Below are 20,439 nucleotides of genomic sequence, written 5' to 3'. Positions count from 1 at the left end.
TTTAAACGTCTTATATTACAATTTAATCTTATACTCTTAGATTAGCAATACCACTGCAAATCCAATGTCGGCATGCATGCTACAAAAATGTAATTTACGGAGGTACATTTTGCCATATGAGCCGCAATTTACTTGTTTTATTGAAGGTTGTTAAAAAGTTTTTCTTTACTGAACTTTTAAAAAGATTTATAAGGTTATTAGATGGGAATTGTCACCTGCTTGTTCGTTTTATGTATAATTTATGAAGACTGGCTACTTAATGTATCGTAAACTGTTTTAATGTTATTGAAGTAAACCCCAATATTTAGCCTATAAAATATATAGTTTCACTTATTTCGATAGAACCTTGGGTATGTTCAACAGTATCATGTATTTTATTATGAATTTATGTCAGCACATTTCATACGTAACCAGTAAAAAGAAAACTTATTCGTTCGAAATATGACCGTTAGTACATGTATGATCATAATATTTAATGTAGCTCTTACTTGCGCATTTATCATTTGTAGAGAACGTGTAAATTCTACCATAAATATATTGCTTGCGCATTTATCATTTGGAGAGAACGTGTAAATTCTACCATAAATATATTGCTTGCACATTTATCATTTGGAGAGAACGTGTAAATTCTACCATAAATATATTGCTTGCGCATTTATCATTTGGAGAGAACGTGTAAATTCTACCATAAATATATTGCTGGCGCATTTATCATTTGGAGAGAACGTGTAAATTCAGTCACAGATATGTAGCTTTGTGCATTTATCGTTTGCAGAGAACGTGTAAATTCTACCATAAATATATTGCTTGCGCATTTATTATTTGGAGAGAACGTGTAAATTCAGTCACAGATATGTAGCTGTGTAAATTCAGTCACAGATATGTAGCTTTGTGCATTTATCGTTTACAGAGAACGTGTAAATTCAGCCACAGATATGTAACTTTGTGCATTTATCGTTTGCAGAGAACATGTAAATTCTACCATAAATATATTGCTTGCGCATTTATTATTTGGAGAGAACGTGTAAATTCAGTCACAGATATGTAGCTTTATGCATTTATCGTTTGCAGAGAACGTGTAAATTCAGCCACAGATATGTAGCTTTGTGCATTTATCGTTTGCAGAGAACGTGTAAATTCAGCCAGATATATTGCTTGTGCATTCTCAATTGTAGAGAACATGTATTTTCAGTCGCAGATATACTGATTGTCATTTGTACAGAATGTGTAGCTTCTGCCATGACTATATTGCTTGCGCATTTTGTAGAGAACGTGCAAATTCAACCGCTTTACACAGTGCTCAAATGAAATTTAAAAAAATGCAAAACTATCACGTTATGCCTTATGATTTCCTTCTTAGTATGAAGTGCTACATTTAAAGAAATGAATGCTATTTTGTGCGGTTATACGGGTATAAACAACTTTGGGACGTCTTGCAAATCCATGAATAATGCTAGGATGATTTGCAAGAGGTCCCAAGTTTGTTCACACCAGTATAAATGCACAAAAACTAGCGTTCAATTTACATATTTACATTTTTACAGCAGCTTGCTACAAAAAATAATTGGATTTTTTCCATGAGAACCAGAAAATCAAAATATATGTGAGCCGTGCCATGAGAAAACCAACATAGTGGGTTTGCGACCAGCATGGATCCAGACCAGCCTGCGCATCCGCGCAGTCTGGTCAGGATCAATGCTGTTCGCTTTCAAAGTCTATTGCAATTAGAGAAACTGTTAGCGAACAGCATGGAACCTGACCAGACTGCGCGGATGCGCAGGCTGGTCTGGATCCATGCTGGTCGCAAAGCCACTATGTTGGTTTTCTCATGGCACGGCTCATGTCAAGATATCGATCTTTTAAACATGTAAATAGAACAGCCAAAAGGAAGCGACCACGATCATTTGTTATTCGCCTTCCAATAAAAATACAGTTCCTGGTTTTAATTTGAAATATTGTTAAATCCAGTGAAAAATCATACAGATTTGTCGATTCAAGTTTGATCGTTATCGTCAGATAAAAATAGTTTTAACTATAATTTACTGTTCCTTTTAAAATATTGGCGTCAATATTTTTTAAGAATTTTTGAATGAAGCCATTTTGTACATAACGTCAGACTGCGCCCGTAATCTCGCGGAAAAGGCAATCCTTGATATCGCTTAGCCTATGTTGTTTACACGAAGATAAAAGCTACTTTCTTTCCATACAAATTATAAAGTGAATGTAAATATTCTATGATGACATATATGTTCAGTCATTATAGTTTTCAGTTAATTTCAGTTCAACATGGTTCTGAAGAATGTTTCTCAACCCGATTTATTTTCCTATTAAACAAAGAAGACTGAAACTGCGTGTTATTATGCAACAAAATTATTTTGTACCCCACAAGTACTACATCATAGTGTCAAACGCCATGGCGGCGCGCTGGAAAAGATCAGTAACAAAAAAATATTTGATGGACGTCGTCAAGGATGTGGATAATAATTCTTGATATCGCGTCAGAATTGAAATAAAAATATATTTCAAACAATGATTTTGTCTTGGATAAAATCATTGTCGTTTAAATGTGTATTATAATATCACTCGGACTGAGCTCTCGTGATATAATTCCTTCACATCTGAACTCCAAACAATGATTTTATTCAACGCCAAATCATTATTTAAGATATATCATTTCTTGAGCAGCGGTCATTTGACTGGCTTTCTTCTAATACGCAGTAACTTACAACTTCCCCAGATGAAAAATGTATCGAAAAGTCCGTTAAATTGTACATATTGAATATTTTTGTAGTAAAGAAGTACAGTATTTTCATTCTAAACAAAATTTCAATAATTTCAAATGCTATATAACGGTATTGTATTTTTCTTTTGATCATTTTTGAGGAAATGGAAAGCTCTATAAATAAAGGCATTCAAGCTGGCTTATGGAAGGTTGCTGGTTCTACTCAGGTGCCCGTCCGTGTTTGAATCAATACTCGGAGGGACAACTGAGGTCTTCCTCCATCATCAAGAGCTAAATAATTTCCACATGATCTAAACACTGTGACAGTCTATAATCATATTTGATTGTGTTCTATGCTTTCAGTGATCTTCTGCTAGATCAAATTAACTACATCAATTTGTAAGTGCCGCATAGCGGCTGTAAAATGTTTTCCAGAACTTGGACTCAGAGGCACCATCTGTTCTGGTCCTAGCTGGCTCACGGAAGGTCAGCGGTTATACCCCGGTGCCCACCCATGTCTGAAACAATGCTCTGAGGTGCACCTGGGATCTTCCTCTACTGTCAAAGGCTGGAAAAGTAGCCATATGAACTAAATTGTATTTGTGATACTCTTAACCCTACAAAAACAAAACGGTCTATTCTGGTCCATTCAATATTTCTAAATAAATGGGTTCCGCTAAAGCCGATGCTAGGGGACGTCATTGGTATTTCACAGATTATTACCTCTCATAAGCAAACTCAAATAATCCGAGCTCGCTATTACTTACATTCTACGCTTTCAAAGAATATTAAATATTTCAAAATATTGAAACCACTGGAATAATTAAAGGAACACCAGGAGTAGAGATGAAAAAAGTACATTTTTGTTCATGATAATTTACAGAAACTTCACATGTTTCGGAATGTTCATACTTAGCAACATTTTGTGATATTGGCTCTTATCTTGCTCATTGTAAGTGAGAACAACTGTTTGTCGGCGAAAATCAATAGCGACATTACTTTTATCGCTAAAAATCTTAAGTGGTCATGTCAGTATGCCCAGCTTATTTTCAGCTAATTGTCGTGGTACAATAGATTGTGTGCCCTATTAAACTTTTGAAGTAAATGTAAATCATTTTGAAGTAAATAAAACCATTTTACTTGAATGAATAACTACGTTGGTGCAGTTAAACAACTAAGGCATTTTCTTACGGAAAATAGAGTAGAAATTATTCTTCTTTTTTACATCTTAATTTTGTATTTGCTTTAAAGGGGGGATTTTTAAAGTAAGGTAATGATTTTACGATATGTTGGAGTATGAAAATGGTGACGCTAAAATCGCTATCACCATTAAAACGAAGGAGAAAGATCCAACAGAAATAGCCACGTTCATAAAACGATTCCTCCCCAAAGCAAACTCCTTCAGCAGTGCCTGTATGGATGTATAGACGATAGACATCTACACAAGAAATACACAGATAAAGTAAAACAAACAGGCAACAAGGAGAATACAAATAGATAACATTTACTTAGCAACACAGTGATATACCACCTTGGAACGGTCCGTGACAAAAATACCAATGCAGAGATTAAATATGTTAATTGCGCGCAAAACTGTTTGTTCTTGTAGCTTGGGAGTTTCTTCTGATTGGTATTGAAAGAAAACTGTAATACAAAGTGTCAAAGTGAGGCCAAGAACAGAATTTTCACAATATATAAAATTTTGTTTTGATTACGATAGTATTCTTTAAATTATGAAACTATAGTAATCAATTTCTGTACTTAGTTCTGATCCAAAATTTAGCTCATTGTCTTATCAGGTTTAATAAAGGATGCAATATAGACTTGGAATCTTTTTATTATTTTATATAAATGTTCTGCGAAGAAGTAACCACAATTCATCTGACGTATGAAAGAACCTGGTGCCTTTGCTTGCTGTTGTCACCAATAGATATTACCGGTTACATTGACTGATGAGAGTTGGGATATGCTTTATATTTAATTATTACATCCACACTACTTTTATATCATTCTTTCTTTTCAGTAACGTCTGCTTCATACGTGTGCCTTTATCAAGTACGGAAATATTCACTAATTTAATTTATACCAAAACACAAGATCGCAAATTCGATTAGCTGCCTTTATTTACAAGCATATGAGAAACCAACATAGTGGCTTTGCGACCAGCATGGATCAAGACCAGCCTGCGCATCCGCGCAGTCTGGTCAGGATCCATGCTGTTCGCTTTCAAAGCCTATTACAATTAGAGAAACGGTTAGTGAACAGCATGGATCCTGACCAGACTGCGCGGATGCGCAGGCTGGTCTGGATCCTTGCTGGTCACAAAGCCACTATGTTGGTTTTCTCATGGCGCGGCTCATATAATCTTTGTGTCATTTTACATCTCCAAACAGACAGAATCAATTGTTATTTCTGTTTCTTTCTCACTATATGCCAAAGAAAGATTCACTAATTTCCGGTGCTAATGCGGCATTGCTCTATTGGGAAACTTTTTTTTGTTAGTTTCAATCATTTTTTCCTGTTTCTGGACAATGGCATTGCCTTGAACATTACTATATATGTAAAAAGGAGTGTCGTTTTCTCTAAACAGAGGTTTAATAAAAGGCATTATTAATTTTCATGGATATTTTCTTTTAAGAGATTATTCAGCAAGCGACATGGTACCACAACATTTGGGTAAATCTAAGATCGTGCAGTGACAAATTATAGATGAATTACAGTAACATAGAAGATCAGTAATTCTACGTTTTTACTGTGAACTGATTTTTAGTGAGGTTCAAATTAATTATGTTTGCGTCAGTTTTATGCTTATATGTTTACCAATATCTTAATTGTTTACTAGTAAGATAGCAAATCGTATTTCCGTACACACCTAAACACAAGCTGTCCGGCTAACTTAGCCTAGCTCTTTGCGGATAGACAGTCTGGTTCTTTAAGGTACCCGGTGTATAGCACCGATACACGCGAAGACGTCTTTCCTGGGAAGAAGAAGAACCAGTACAGGCCTCTTAGTCAGGTGGGAAACACTCAAGAGCATCTCAGAAATTTCCAGTTCCTGGACCGGGATTCGAAACCCGGACCTCTGGATTGGCAGTCAAGCGTGTTACCACTAGACCACCGACCCACCTATGGTCACCTATAAACATGTGCACATCCAAAATATACACTGCTATGGAGAAAAGATTTAATGACGGGGAATATAGCAGAAAAGAAAAGAAATCTTTTATCAGTTGAATTGATAGTAAGTTAGCCAACATAAAACCGTTAGGGTTTAATGCAATGACGTTTGTATTAATTTATTTTAGCTTGATAGTGATAAAAGCTGAAATTTATTTCAATCACTCTCGTGTCCTTTTCTGGTAAAGCCCAGTTATTACGCCCCATGAGAAGGCATATTCGTCACCCAGTGGGGCTCGAAACCACGACTCCGTATTGAGCGGCGACACCTTAAGCACTAGTCTAAGTCTAATTTGTGCGTTTACTTAAGTCGGGTGTAAACCACACTTGGACTTTTTGAAAATTCCTGAATCGTGCAAAAGTACCGTTCAGTCATGTCCTTACATTATTTTTTTATAATAAGATACGCAAAAAATATGGTTCTTTTCCGTAAATATAAGAGAATCATATATTAAATCTTCGACTCTCAATCTTTACTCTAAATAGATAGAATAGTCAAAACGGCCCACCCGATGTTAAATTTTAATTAATGCACTTCTTACTTTTACTTGAACCCAAAGAAAAATTGCAAAATCGTGTCGGTTAAATTGTTCTTTACTTTAAGGAAAGGTAGCTTAAGCTATCATTGACTCATTGAATGTGTTTTGTTTTCGGAGGGGGGGGGGTGTCTTTTTTGAAGTTTGATTGACGATTTTTTAAGTTTTTTCTTTGAATGATGTTATTTTTGTAAAAGACGTTAGATCGCATGTTCAGTCTTGGGGAAATCTGATATTGTTGCACCAATGATGCTAATACAAAAACAAACATTACATTCTCAGTATGATAAAAGCTAGTTGATGTAGCGTAATGATCAGGCTCTCAAATTATTTCAGGACGCGTAGTCTCAAGTCAATATAATTCTTGTAAATCAGCTTATATGAAGAGAAACGGACTGGCGAAGATCATCACACACTGTTGCAATCGACGACGAATAAAAACGTGTTTGCATTTACTTTCTATGAAGATTTGTACGTAAAAAGGAGATGTTAGAAAGACCAGGATATCCATTAACAATTTATGTCATAAATTTGCTATTTAACAAAATGAAGAAAAGTGTAAACAAACTCCTTTTCATAGCAAACTTTATATTCCAAAAACGTGGTCACATCTCTGCAAAAATGTCTTGTACGGCTTAAAATTCCTTTTGGAATATTCATTTGATGAGTTCGTTCAAAGCAAAGTGTTTGTCGTCGAAGTATTTACTGCTAAACGAAAATTTACCGTTCTGAATGAACACACATTTCTTTGTCTTCTTTCTTTGACCATACATTTCAAATAAATACAAAATTAATATTGTTCGACTGCGTATTAGATGTAAAACAAAAAGACCCCGGTTCTAATAAAGGTTGGCTGGACTATTGCTCATAAAGACATCGTTCAGAATAAACAAATTGCACGACTGTATGTTTAATGCTCATGCATGAAATCGTTCAGAACAAAATCTAACAAGCACGTCACGGTTTTCCTCATCACACGACGACATTTTGTTTCATCACTGTTGTTTAAAAGAAAACAATAGAATTGTGTTTAAAATTACCAATTCTATGTCAAACGTAGACGTTTCCAAGGCAATACGATACATTAATATGATAGTATATTTAATACTTGATGGGCATGAAATGCGATGACATTTCGGAAAAACTATGTGCAACAACGTTTGTAAATTCAGTGTGAAAATCATCTATAACTACATATTAGTGCTCAAACATGATTTTCTTGTTCTACTAAACTAATTTTTCGTTTGTTAATATTTCTATGTAAGCAAAAAATACACGAATAAACATCATCTGATTGCAAAGCGCCCTTGACGTTTGTCATTGCACAAGTTTTTTTCTGCTGGAAAGTTTGCTTGCTCATTCTGAAATAAAAATGCTTTATAGTTACAATATGTCGTGAGATAAAGGAATGTTGTACTTAAATTATTAGTAATATTAGTACATATTCACGGCACTGTTTAATTTTGTCAAAATGTCGCACTGAGCAATGCTTAATATAGAATATTTATAGAAAGAAAAGTGCGTTTTTTTAGGAATTAAAAGAGAGCGCGACTCATGGATTTGCAAGAAGTGTCAGTGTGGTTTATACTCGTTTAAACGCATAAAAATATCATTATGTCCTTATATTTATATTTTTACAGTAGCTTGCTACAAAAATAAGTGGTTTGCTTTCCATAAGTATCAGAAAATCAAAGGAGATATCAGGACGTCGATCTTTTCACATCTTTGAAGAACCCAACGATCTACTGTCATTCGCCGTCCGAAGAAAAAATACAGTTCCTGTTTTTTTTCTATTGCAAAATCCAGTGACAAATCAAATAGTCGATTCGAAAATAAACGTTCTCTTCTTTCCGTACAAAATATATAGAGGAGGTAACATGAGGTCCTTTCTACGCCTAATTCATTTGAGTTGAATAAAATGATAAAATGCGGGGCTCTATCGAGCATTTTATCAATTGTATTCAGAGACTGTGAAAAGCAATCTGGAACGACAGAAATGTAATATTCTTTGTATCACATTGTAGTTTTCCTACTGAAACATCAAAAGCTCTTCTTTTCTTTACCTATTATAGACAAAGCCAACTCGACCAACGTCTCTTACACTTAATTAAAACGACGCCAATGTTAAGCTTACTACCAATTATTTAATGGCTTTATTTCACTCCAAGGACGCCACACATCTGATAAATATGTCTATTGAATATCATTGTCAAGAAATTCACTCGCTTTAAAAGATGAAAGATGGTTCTTTTTATAACATTTATAGCAAAGTTTGTTGCATTACAACCAAACATAAATGAATTGTTCAATGACCAAATGAGAGAAAGAATACAGAAATCCCAAGTGGTTCTGTCTGCATCTGGATTTAATCTAACAGAAGGACAACACGATCGTTGTTTACGGCGGTCAGTCAGAATTAGTCTCACATCTTTTCGATATAAAGTTACAGGCGTTCTTTATTTCATTCTAACAAGCTTGTGCAAAAATTCAGTACCAGAATCAGACATTCGAAATCGGATAAATTGGTTTTATGTTTTATAAAATCACGACTGAATAATCAAATCAGTGTTATATCTCGACGGAGAAGTATCTAATTCTATAACGGAATTCTAGAACAATGCAACAGCATTTTACCTAGTCTGTGTAGGATAATTCACCTTGACTTAAGCGAACAGTTATATTTACAATTTAAATTAAATGATACGAAGAGCCCCATCCGATTATTATAGGGTAAATGATTTAATCTTTTCAAGAATGATGATACCATAAATGTCAGATTGTAGGGATAATACACGTTTTTTTTTTTGTAGGGATTGTCGCTATTCTTGCATAAAAAAAACATGACACGACGAATAAATTTATTGTTTCCATATGTGATGACTTAACGATTCCGGTACAATTTTTATTTAAGGACGGATTACACCAAACCGAACGTGACTACTTAGTGTTACATGTGAAGTAGTCCAATATGTAGTTCCATGCTATGGATGAAATCTGGTATAATGAATGACATGAGGAGGTTGGCTTATTTTTATTGCTTATTGTTACTGTATTGAGAAAAGATCTAGACCATTTTCATGGTGAATGTCCTGGAATAAGTTTTATTCTTTGCGAAAAATGTCTACCTACGCGTAATTGCTAAACGGCTGTTTTCATGGGGGCATTTTTAGAGGGTTGTGTTTCTCAGAACAGATTATTTTTCTTATATACAACATAACATGTCAATATTTTTCCATTTTTGATAAGCAGACATGTTATACTAAATGACCATATATGGTTTTCATATCATTGAAATACTCTAAAGTGCTGAAAATGAGGTCTGAATGTTTTGTTATTAATATGAAATAAATAAGGAATTGAATTGGTAGAATGTAACCTATAACCATTCTGCTGTTCTTGGAAACGGTAAACATTTTTTAAATATCCCTAACCGGGGCCCACATATCAACAACACTACCAAAAATCATGTATCGAAGGTTTTTGAGCGATTTGTTTTATTTCTCGTTATTACAAACATGACTTTACCCATAATTTTGCATATAACTTGAAAATTTGGTAAACAGGAACAAAATTTCAAGAATTATAACTTTACATTCGAATTGTTTTGAGTACGAACACATTTAGAGTACGGATGAGTACGAACGTAGTGACGAGCTTTCAAGGTTTATATGAATTCTGTGATAAATTAGGTAAAAACATACCGACTAATACTTACCAAAATCATTAATACGATTCCTGAAAACAAACAATCGCACAAGTTACACGCGATACTTATACATTCACGGTTATTGACAACGACTGAACCGACGCTTCGTAAAGGGGAGTAAACTCTAAGAGAAGCGAGCGCTTACATTGTTGGGAGCCGTATGTTTGGGACTGGTAACTGATACAGCAAAATATATTTTGAAAGACCCTGGGATTACATTGTATCTTTACAAGAAGACGTTATTATGGAAGAAACAAGACGCAGATGACAAATATCAGTCTGCGCAGAAATACATATATACGTCCCTGGACAAGCATTTCAAAAATAAAAGTTATGTATTAACAGCACGTGAATTGCCTTGTAGCGTGTAGTCATGTCAAGCATTTCAATGAACGTAATCAATATATTACAAGTAAACTTCTTCAGCAAGGCTACCGTTATTACAAATTGCGTAAATATTTTGCTAAATTTTACTATCGTAATTCTGATTTAGTTTTAAAATTCAATAGTAATTTAAAGACACTTCTGCAAGAAGGCATTTCTAAACCCGTTTTTATGGGGATGTGGTTTACAAACTTCGTAAGATATTGGGTCATGGTAATTTTCCAAATGTATTTGGTAAAATTATAAAACGTTTTATTAAAAGAGGTTACGACCCAACTGTTTTGAGACATACCGCATGCAGTTTAGTGTTCAACCCGTTTACAGTTGGACACTACGCTTCCCTCTTTGATTGTGTCTGACGGAAGAGGGGGAAGACTCTATGATAAGCAGTTTATAAATCCTACCAGGACTGAACTGTTTTGATATTTGTCTTCTGGCCTGTTTCGTCGGGCCCTTAAGGGTGTTTCTCTTGTTGCTCTGTCTTCTGAAAAGGCATTGAGTACATACGTTTTTGGTTCTTAAGGTTTGCTTTTTATATATTTATACACGAGCATTTTTGTGTTTTACATGCCATGCCTTTTTGTTTCCATTACGTGTGTAAGAGATTCACCTGGAGGGGATTACTTTTATTTACACTGTCCCGTGTCTTTGGAACATGGTGGGGGTAAGAGTGAGGTTGGGTGCGCACCATAAACCGGTTTAAACTCCCCAGTGGTGTTTTTGCCACTGACCGTTCCAAGGCGGTGCCCCACTGTGTTCCTTTGTTTGTTCGTTTTGTCCCGATGTGTTGGCTTTGTGTGTGTGTGTGTGTGTTCCTTTCTTTGCTCGTTTTGTCCTAATGTGTTGGCTGTGTGTGTGTGTGCGTGTGTGTGTGTGTGTGTGTGTGTGTGTGTGGTGCACGCGTCTGCGTGCTGTGGGTTTCGTTTTGAGGAGGCTGCGTTTTTGGTGCATGGCATTCCCTGTTTGATATTTGTCTTTGTTTTTTTTGTTTGCACACGATTTTTCTCCCGTTAATACATGGGTGAATCTAGTGAAAAAAAGTAGTTTTTATGCAAGAATGTGTATTAACGTCTGCAGAAGCCAGCAGGAATGTTTGTGACCGAAACCGAAAACAAACGTGTATTGTCGCTATTCTTACATATAAACATTACACAACGACTAAATGTATTGTTTTCACATGTGATTACTTTACGATTCCGGTACATTTTCTAATTACCATTCTGTTGTTCTTGGAAACGGTAAACATGTTTTAAATATCCATAACCAGGGCTCAGAAATCAACAACACTACCAAAATCATGTACTGCAAGTTGTTAAACGATTTTTTTATCTCTCGTAATTACAATCATGACATTACCAATAATTTTTCATTTTTTTTTAATTGTAAACAGGAATACAATTTCAAGAATAACAGCACTGCATTCGAGTTCTTATGAGTAAGTACACGTTTTGGGTACGGCTGAGTAGGAACATAATGACACGCTTTCAAACTTTTTATATAAATTCTTCGAGAAATTAGTTAAAAACATACCGACTGATACTTACCAAAATCATTAATATGGTTCCTAAAAACAAACAATCGCACACGCGATTCTTATACATTCACGGTTATGAACAAAAATTGAATCTACGAGGAGTAACCAAGGGGTTGTGCGAGTACGTACAATTTTACGTTCAGTGCGTTTGGGGTTGGTAACTAGTACACCAAAACATAATATGGATTAGATTGCATCTTTTATGCTAAAGAAGAGGTTATTATGGGAGAAACAAGACACAGATACCAGATGTCAATCTGCGCAGAAATACATATACATCCCTGGCAAAGCATTTCAAAAATAAAAGGAAGTGGCTATTCCTACGGTCCCGTAATAATAACCTCTTAGGCTATTCCTACGGCATACATAGACATACATTAGCCTTTTCCTATACTCGAAATCACTTCCTGTTCTCTCGATGTGATACTGAAAAGTAAATAATTTGTTCGAAAATATACCATTTCAATTTATTCAGTACAATGCAATTCAAGATGGACATACAAAACTGTCTTTACAGCCGTAGGAATAGCCATCTGCGGGGTATTTCACTATTCTTACGGGAGAGCCGTAGGAAAAGCCTGTGAGGCTATTCTTACGGGACCGTAGTAATAGCCACTTCCAAAAAAAAAATCATGTATTAACAGCAAATGAATTGCCTTGTTTGCACACGATTTTTCTCCCTTTAATACATGGGCGGATCCAGTGAAAGTAGTTTTATACAATAATAAGTGATAATTTAGTTTGATCTACGAACGTAGTGTATATTAGAGGTAAGTCTTATTTAAATGAATTCGCGAAAATGCTTAAATATGATATTATTTCACAGAAGTTACTGTGAAAGTAGTCTAGATAAATCTAAAAAAAAAAAAAGCATGAACTCCTTATTACACGGGAACGGACAGTTAGGGGTGTCCTTGCCGAAATAATTAATGCATTTTCTCTTCTTTTTTTTACTTTATTAATCGCTAACTAAAGATAATTCAATTTTACTTTTTTCTGCGGTATTGGTAAAGCTTCTAGAATTTGGTCTAGTTCCAATCCATTCAACAACAGTGGCAAAGTCACAAGATACGCGCCACTCTGCTCTTGGGAAATATATGTGTGAATGAAACATAAAATGTTGAACTTTAGACACAACTGTACCAACAAGATAGTTAATTAAATAATTAGAAATATCTGTAAAAGAACACGTCTCAGTCCTTTATTGAAGCTTTCGACTAAAATTTTACTTCAAAACCAGACTACTGAAGAGGCTAGAAGTGTTCGACACAGTTACATGACCTATGATGCATTATTTCCAATAAAATTGAAAAAAAATCTGTACTATGAACCATTCAGTACCAAGGCGATTAAATAAGTCAAATAAGCCGTTGGCCTATTTATTATCAGCAGTGGTTAATTAAACAGAAATGAATATATGCCTGGAAGATTTTGCAAAATTCTCATACAAATCATTTTATATAGGAATAAGAAAAAGAGAAAAATAATTTTAGTCAAATAAAATACATACATCATGATAATTGAATATTTAACTGTATTTTCGGAAGAGACAAGTTTCCTGACAAGCAGAACTTTACATTAACGTTACATGATCCTGTCAGACAGCTGCATGGTTCTTGTCCTTGTAGTACTCCCTTACATATCTAAAGCTGGATTTTGCGTTGGATTGCCATATAGATGTTTAGTTCACAAACTGGTCAGGTAGAAAAATCTGAGAAAATTTAATATACTCGTCTGATAAAAAGTTGGAAATGCAAGGGAAGTAATGCAAAACACTGGATAAAGCCTCGTAAAATAACCGTAATAATCAAAGTCAGTAAATAGAATTAAGTTTTTACAATTGGTATTTATTGCCGCTTTCGCATATTACATTTGTTCAGTCACTTATAATTAAGTCTAAAGGAATTGTAACCTGTTGAAGAGTAACCAAATTTGCATCAATTCATACCTTAATAAAATTGTTAATACAATTCGCTATTTTTGAGTATTGATAAATTATTCTAGTTGTCTAATATCTACAGTGAAGTTGGCAAAAATGTGATAATAATATAAAAACTTAATTTTACAGTAAATACTTGTTTAGTGAAACAATAATCAGTGATATCAGTAAACATATAAGCACAAACACGAAAACAACGCTAATTAATTCGAACTGTCGCTGTATACAATGTTTTCTTAATTTTCGTGTCTTTCTTTTCTCATTTAGCTCCACACAGTCATTATGCATAAATGTTATCATTCCCCAGCGTTCCTGTAAAGCGTCTATGGCGTTCGTCACTGCACGTTCTTGTAGAATCCGTTCTCGGATTTTCTCGTGCGTTACAGTATCGTGTCCGAATTCCGGTTCTGGTCTGCCTAAACGTTTGTTAGTTCGTCTCTGAAAAGTAAATTCATTTACTTTTAATCCATCAGACATATTACGTGGCACGTGACACATTATAATTTACTCATTCTAATATAACAGGAGAGGAAAACATTTTTTAAAAATAAGTATATCTAATCACTTTATCAGATTTTTTTTAAAACGCTATTATTGCCACGTTAATGTTGCTTGCCAATATGAAATCTTAATACATTGAAGCTTATGTTTAGTAAAATCTCACAAAGCAAGAGTTGTAACAGAACATCAAACAATTTTGTTTAGCCTAGAAAGAGAATATCAGTAATAACAATTGATTTTGTGTACATGGGATTTGAAGAGACACAAACAAAACATGTCTATCATTTGTGGTGGTCAATTCGACATTGGTTCAAAGCTTTTAATGAAAATCCAAATATGGAGTTTTCATAGAAAGCATAAACTATAATTAGATTAACTAACTGCTACTGACATTAACGAAGTTTAGAACAAGGTATTTCACTTGACATTTCACATTGCTATATTCTCACTGATTGCCATCTATATACACTTGTACTTTTTGTAACACATAACTTGTCTTGGTGGTGCTAAAAAGAGACTATACCCGAACAGAGCAGCGTTTGGAAGATCCGGCCACCGAAGCTAAAGACATCTTGACAACTTCCGCCTCTCTGGTATCCAACGAAAACGACTTTCTAATTCTTCCTGAACAGTCGGCGTCCAGGTTAGAAAGTTTATGTCCATCTGTAGTAATTGAATCATCAATTGCACGCCTCTCAATAGCTTGTTTAACTTGTTTGTTAGTATCTGACATTTTCGACAAAGTTTTTGAAAGTCCTTCAGAATATATATTCTCACTGACTAAATATTCATTATTTTTTAGCCTAGCCATACGGCTAAAATAGTAATTATTTCACTGAATTAATGCAAATATTAGCGTTGTCAAGAGTAAACTATTACCAGCGTTGTATGTTTTCGATTTTTCAATGAAATTCGTAAATAACTTTTGACCTACTTTCTATCAAAAATCATTTATCTATTGAAGTCGTTTCTGTCATATAATAACTCCAAATAAAGGATGAATATTTCAATGGCATGGCTGGGGTCGACCATTCCGTCTATTTCACTTTGAAGTCAATGAATATAGCGAAGATTAAAATCCGTTTATGTAAGAGTAAGTGAGTTGTGACAGATTGATAAAATCCCTTTAAAAGAAAAGATATAATGTTGCACAAGTTGACAATACTGTCTCATTCTGTATTCATTCTATATCACACTGAATAAAGGTTACTTATAAACGGTATATACTCATAATATAGATGCTCTCCATAACACTCCAAACAATATCAAATAATTATTTCCAAAGAAATTCAATAGATTAATGAAACTCCTCTCGCACAATTACACGGTGTAATTAAATCTACATGTTTAAACTTCGCTTATAAATCCATTTACATCTCAAATACCCTTAACCACATTTTATATACGATATGTAAACAGCTACAAAATGTGGCACACTGTTACTCTCTATTGTTTAAGGTCATGTAAATAACAAACAAAGATAACAAGGTGTTTTCATGTACAAGGTTTAGTTGTTGGACTATTTAACCATTACCCTGCTAAATTTCTATAATGAAATTGTCCATCTTTCAATTCGGACAGTGTCATTAATTGTTAAATATCTAAATATAAAAGAGTTTGTTTGTTAGCCATCTAAACATGAGATTTTTCCTCATTTACATTGACTGGTGGAACCTTGTTGCAAAAAAAAGCTGTAACTTTTGCTAAATAAAATTCGATCAAGGAATGAAAAACATTTTTTATTTTATGTGGCAGAAAAAGCAAGTGCACAATCCTGTTTATACGAAAAAAAAGCACCAACATTTAACTATATAAAACACACATGTAATAGAGTAAAGGTTTTTGTTCAGATAGAAGCTTCATGCCAAGAAAAAAACAGAAAGAAACTTAGAAGTTCGCAAAAGAATATCACCCGTTCTATATTATACAAGTCAACTGGCCAATACTGCCACGGAGATGAAAACTTGGTGAAACTGTGCAATAAAATTCATGTTACACAATTCAACAATAGCAGTAAATTTATTTCTGGGACGGAAACAAATTTTAGTAACGAAACACAGATAAAAACGGGAAAAAAGCATAATACTTTATTTTTTCTTGTATTTAATGACGAGGTATATACGACGATGCCGCTTACTTAGAACAAAGCACGTAGAAAGGAACGAAAATAATAAAACTTTAAATTATCTATTTCATAGCGAGGTGTTACTTAGAACAAAACGGAGCAAAAGTATTTCAATTATTGGGATCATTGGGTCCATTTAGTTTGTTTTTATATTTATTTATTTATTTAAATTATCTGTTATTTGATGTTAGAGAAATTATAAGAGAACATCTATTATCTTATTCACCATTGGCAAGAAAATCAATAGGATTTGAATTTCTTATTTCATGTTAACCTTTACCCAGCTGAATTTCTTAATTGGATTGGTCCATCATTCAATTTGGGCAGTACCACTTGTTTATCAAAGGGGTGTTCACTGGAAATTTACTGACTGAATAGCGAACAGTGCAGACCATGATCAGCCTGCACGGATGTGCAAGTTGATCTTGGTTTGCACTAGTCGCAAAGGCAGAATCATTTGCCGCAAGCTGGCTAAAGGTTAAGTAAAGTATAATTTTCAGACACTGTGCAAATAGCTGCTGCTGAAAATAATTGGCAGACTTTTGAGCATTTTCATGCTAGATATAGAGGATATTTGCTTGTTTCAGTGTAGGACTAAAATACATTTCATGAACGAACACCAGATGCAATATTTTCACAAGTGGCATAGCCACGAGTGAAAATGTGATATATGGTGTTTATGAGTGAATGATAGTTTGATCTTACATGTTAAACAAACAAATTCTCTGTTTGTTTCATGTTTTGACTAAAAACCCTTTTTATAGTTTCTTACCATTGTAAAAATATATTCGATATTTTTTACTGTGAAAGTACCAGATATATTTCGCTCTAATATTTCGATAATTCACTGAAAAACGTGTAATAAAAACATAAATTAACTAGTTTTAGCTTACAATTGTATTTCTAGATAAATCATTTTCATAATTTCGGTTTGTTCGATTTCAATTTCAACGAGCCCCATTTAATAGTGAAAGAGTGTAAAGAAATGTATAGTAAACGAAGGAAAACAGCATCACTACTAACGATCAATAAATTATATATAATTTAAAGTAATGCCGACATGCTCATGTGACATAGGTATTAGCCATATCATTTTTGTCTGTCATGTCATATAACGACTTTCTAGTTTTCGTGGTGGAGGAAGATCATAGGTATTTCTCTGAGCAGTATTTCGGGCATGGGCATGAACCTGGATAGAACCAGCGACCTTCAGCTGGATTGCTAACTCTAAATTCGAGCGAGTTTTGGAACCAGCTTGAAGCGAAGAGGGGCAAGTCACTCGAAATCAGCGACCTAAGCCATTCGGCCACAGATGCTCCAGTCTGAAAAAGTAGTTTATGTACTCCAGCACCATTCTTGTTCATGAAAACTTAATGTAACTTAAGACAGTTGTTGGTTTATACAGCTTTCACTTAATCACACAACATGTACAAATGTTTTAAACGTTGTGCTCATTTATTTTTAATGCAGCTTGATAGACTTACAAGAGTTTTTATGATTTTCGACAGTACATCTCCTGTTCTTAGTACTGGAGAAATAATTATGAATATTATAATGGAAAGTATGTCTAAAACTTTAAATCAGTTTTGCTCCTTTGAAATGTGTATATTTTAGACCACAGAGTTTAACGCTACGTATAGTTTTCCAAACATAGGTATTATACATATTTAAATATAATGGCGAATATACAACACTTGTTCAATATATTTCTTTATTGGTGTACTGTATCACATGTATAAATATAGGTCCAGTTATACATATTCTTATGTCTAGTATATACATATTCTTACACATAAGGTTAAAACTGAATAAAACACCATACACCCAGCCAAACACGGCTTACAGACACCGGTACCAAACTATATTGTTACTAGTCTACATATTCAGGTTACAAGATCACGTATTTTTTTATTTATTACAATAATGGTTTTTTTTTTTTTTTTTTTTTTTTTGTATTTTAAAATTATGAAGAAATAAGTATCAAATAATTACAAGATTCATGGGCTCTGTCATAGCTTAAAGCACTTAAATAAAAACCGCCTAAACCCTGGCAGACCCATACATTTCGAAAATATCAAATGTGTAACAAATGGTCGACAATGTTAACTGTGGAATGTTTATACATGTACATATTTTTGTTCTTTTAGATATGCTTGTGTCACCCTTAGACACGAAAAAGGGCTTTAGCTACACGTTAAAACTAAATATTTTTAAAAAAAAATTTTTTAAATTAAATAAAATCACACCGATTGTACAATCCAGGGTTTAACAATATCACGGTCACACTAATAATGCTTACTGAAGCTTTCTACTTGTTAAAGTTTAAAGTAAAGAAAGTTAGTTTTGTTTACCAAATTTATTTTAGCTTGACTGTGATTAAAGAAGCCACTTACAACACATATACATTTAAAACTAGATATGAAAAATCATTTTACTTATGGACACTATAACATTATAATGACAAGACCAAAATATGTTGCACAAGATGTTAAACGTAAAACCGCCTCGATAGCCTAGTGGTAGAGCATCCGCTTCAAGTGCGGGAGGTTGTGGGTTCATTAACATCGATTTATAGGGTTTAATCATGTTAAGGTAATCAACTATTCGTTTGATCGTTAATTTCAAAAGAATTTAGAAATGATGAATATAAGGTCGCGTAGTACAAACCTTTAATTGGAAGAAAAAAGGTATATACTACAATTAGATATTGTCAGCGTGCAGTATATGAATAATATACTGATTGGTATAATATAACCAGAATCACAGGGGATATTTTGATTAATATTACTGGAGATGGATTTACAATATGTGCATCATCATTGTCAGTGACAGCTTTTCTACATGATTTGTAGCATTTATTCTTGGAAATGTTGTCACACGTTTCTTCAAAGTTTCAATGAATTTTACAGCAAGTTTTTTAAAAATATTTTTGTACACGTATCGTCGATCCAAACATAACTTGTATCTAAAATAGTAAAACATGGCTGGTGTGATTAAATCTACCAAAGCTTAACAATCTTATATTACAACAATACAGCGTAAAAACAAATTCAATGGCTAGAAATAGCCATTCATGTAAATGATGTTGATTTCTATATCTTCGCTTTAGTTTTCTTGTTAAGAACAAGTCAACAAGCTGTTTTCAGATTAAACGTTATTAAAGTTTATTAGTTTTATACAACTTTCTAGAGAAACAATATGATATATACCGTACATTGTTCGTATTAATTAACGAATACGAATTCCGATCTAAGTTTATACAGGCAATTAAAGGGAAATTCATATATTGTTTAGTTTTACAACGTTATTGTTTTATCAAGGAATTTATATTTAGATGAATTCTAAGTTTTCCCGACACATTCAATCTTACCGCACTTGTTGTACTTCCTCGAAGGCAAACACGAATGTATAGATAAAAATGTTTTTGCCTACACTTTACTTAAAGGTGATAAAGAGAATATAACATAATATAAGTAAATATATCAAACAAACGGAAAACATGAGGGATTATCTAGAATTCAGTCAAAGCGTTTCTATACGTCTATATATATATATATCCATTACTAGAACAAGAAATATGAGACGAAGAAAAACATGAGCAGATAAATGAAGTATTAGATGTAAGTTTGATACCAGTCTACACAGTCTACGTCTTATTAGAAAACTAATATGGGAGCGCACATGGTATGCAAATGCATACACAATCACCAATGTTCATACATATACAGAGTAAAGTTAGATTGTGGATTAAAAGAACAATTTCCGTTCAGTGGATGCTCTTAAAAGGAAAAATGTGCAATACTGAATTAAATTTT

General features: G+C 33.8%; 1 protein-coding gene across 1 annotated transcript; it reads right to left on the bottom strand.

Annotated features, from left to right (window-relative positions):
* Positions 1-13,461: 13,461 nt before the first annotated feature.
* Positions 13,462-15,850, bottom strand: LOC128547548 (uncharacterized). Its single transcript, XM_053520531.1, has 2 exons — positions 15,023-15,850; positions 13,462-14,436 (listed from the first exon to the last, which is right to left on the bottom strand). Exons 1-2 carry the CDS (start codon positions 15,308-15,310, stop codon positions 14,122-14,124), a joined length of 603 nt encoding a protein of 200 aa, XP_053376506.1. The 5' UTR covers positions 15,311-15,850; the 3' UTR covers positions 13,462-14,121.
* Between the last annotated feature and the right edge of the window lie 4,589 nt (positions 15,851-20,439).

The sequence above is a fragment of the Mercenaria mercenaria genome, chromosome 1 (genome assembly GCF_021730395.1).
Source record: "Mercenaria mercenaria strain notata chromosome 1, MADL_Memer_1, whole genome shotgun sequence".
Lineage (NCBI taxonomy): Eukaryota > Metazoa > Mollusca > Bivalvia > Venerida > Veneridae > Mercenaria > Mercenaria mercenaria.
Note: the sequence above shows the minus strand (reverse complement) of the source record. Positions and strands in the feature narration are given on the sequence as shown.

Bases quoted from the DNA above. Each gene is read 5' to 3' on its own strand.
- LOC128547548 (XM_053520531.1), bottom strand. From the start codon at position 15,310: ATGGCTAGGCTAAAAAATAATGAATATTTAGTCAGTGAGAATATATAT. The intron at 14,437-15,022 runs GTATAGTCTCTT...TTTACTTTTCAG, and splicing joins CCAAACGCTGCTCTGTTCGG to AGACGAACTAACAAACGTTT.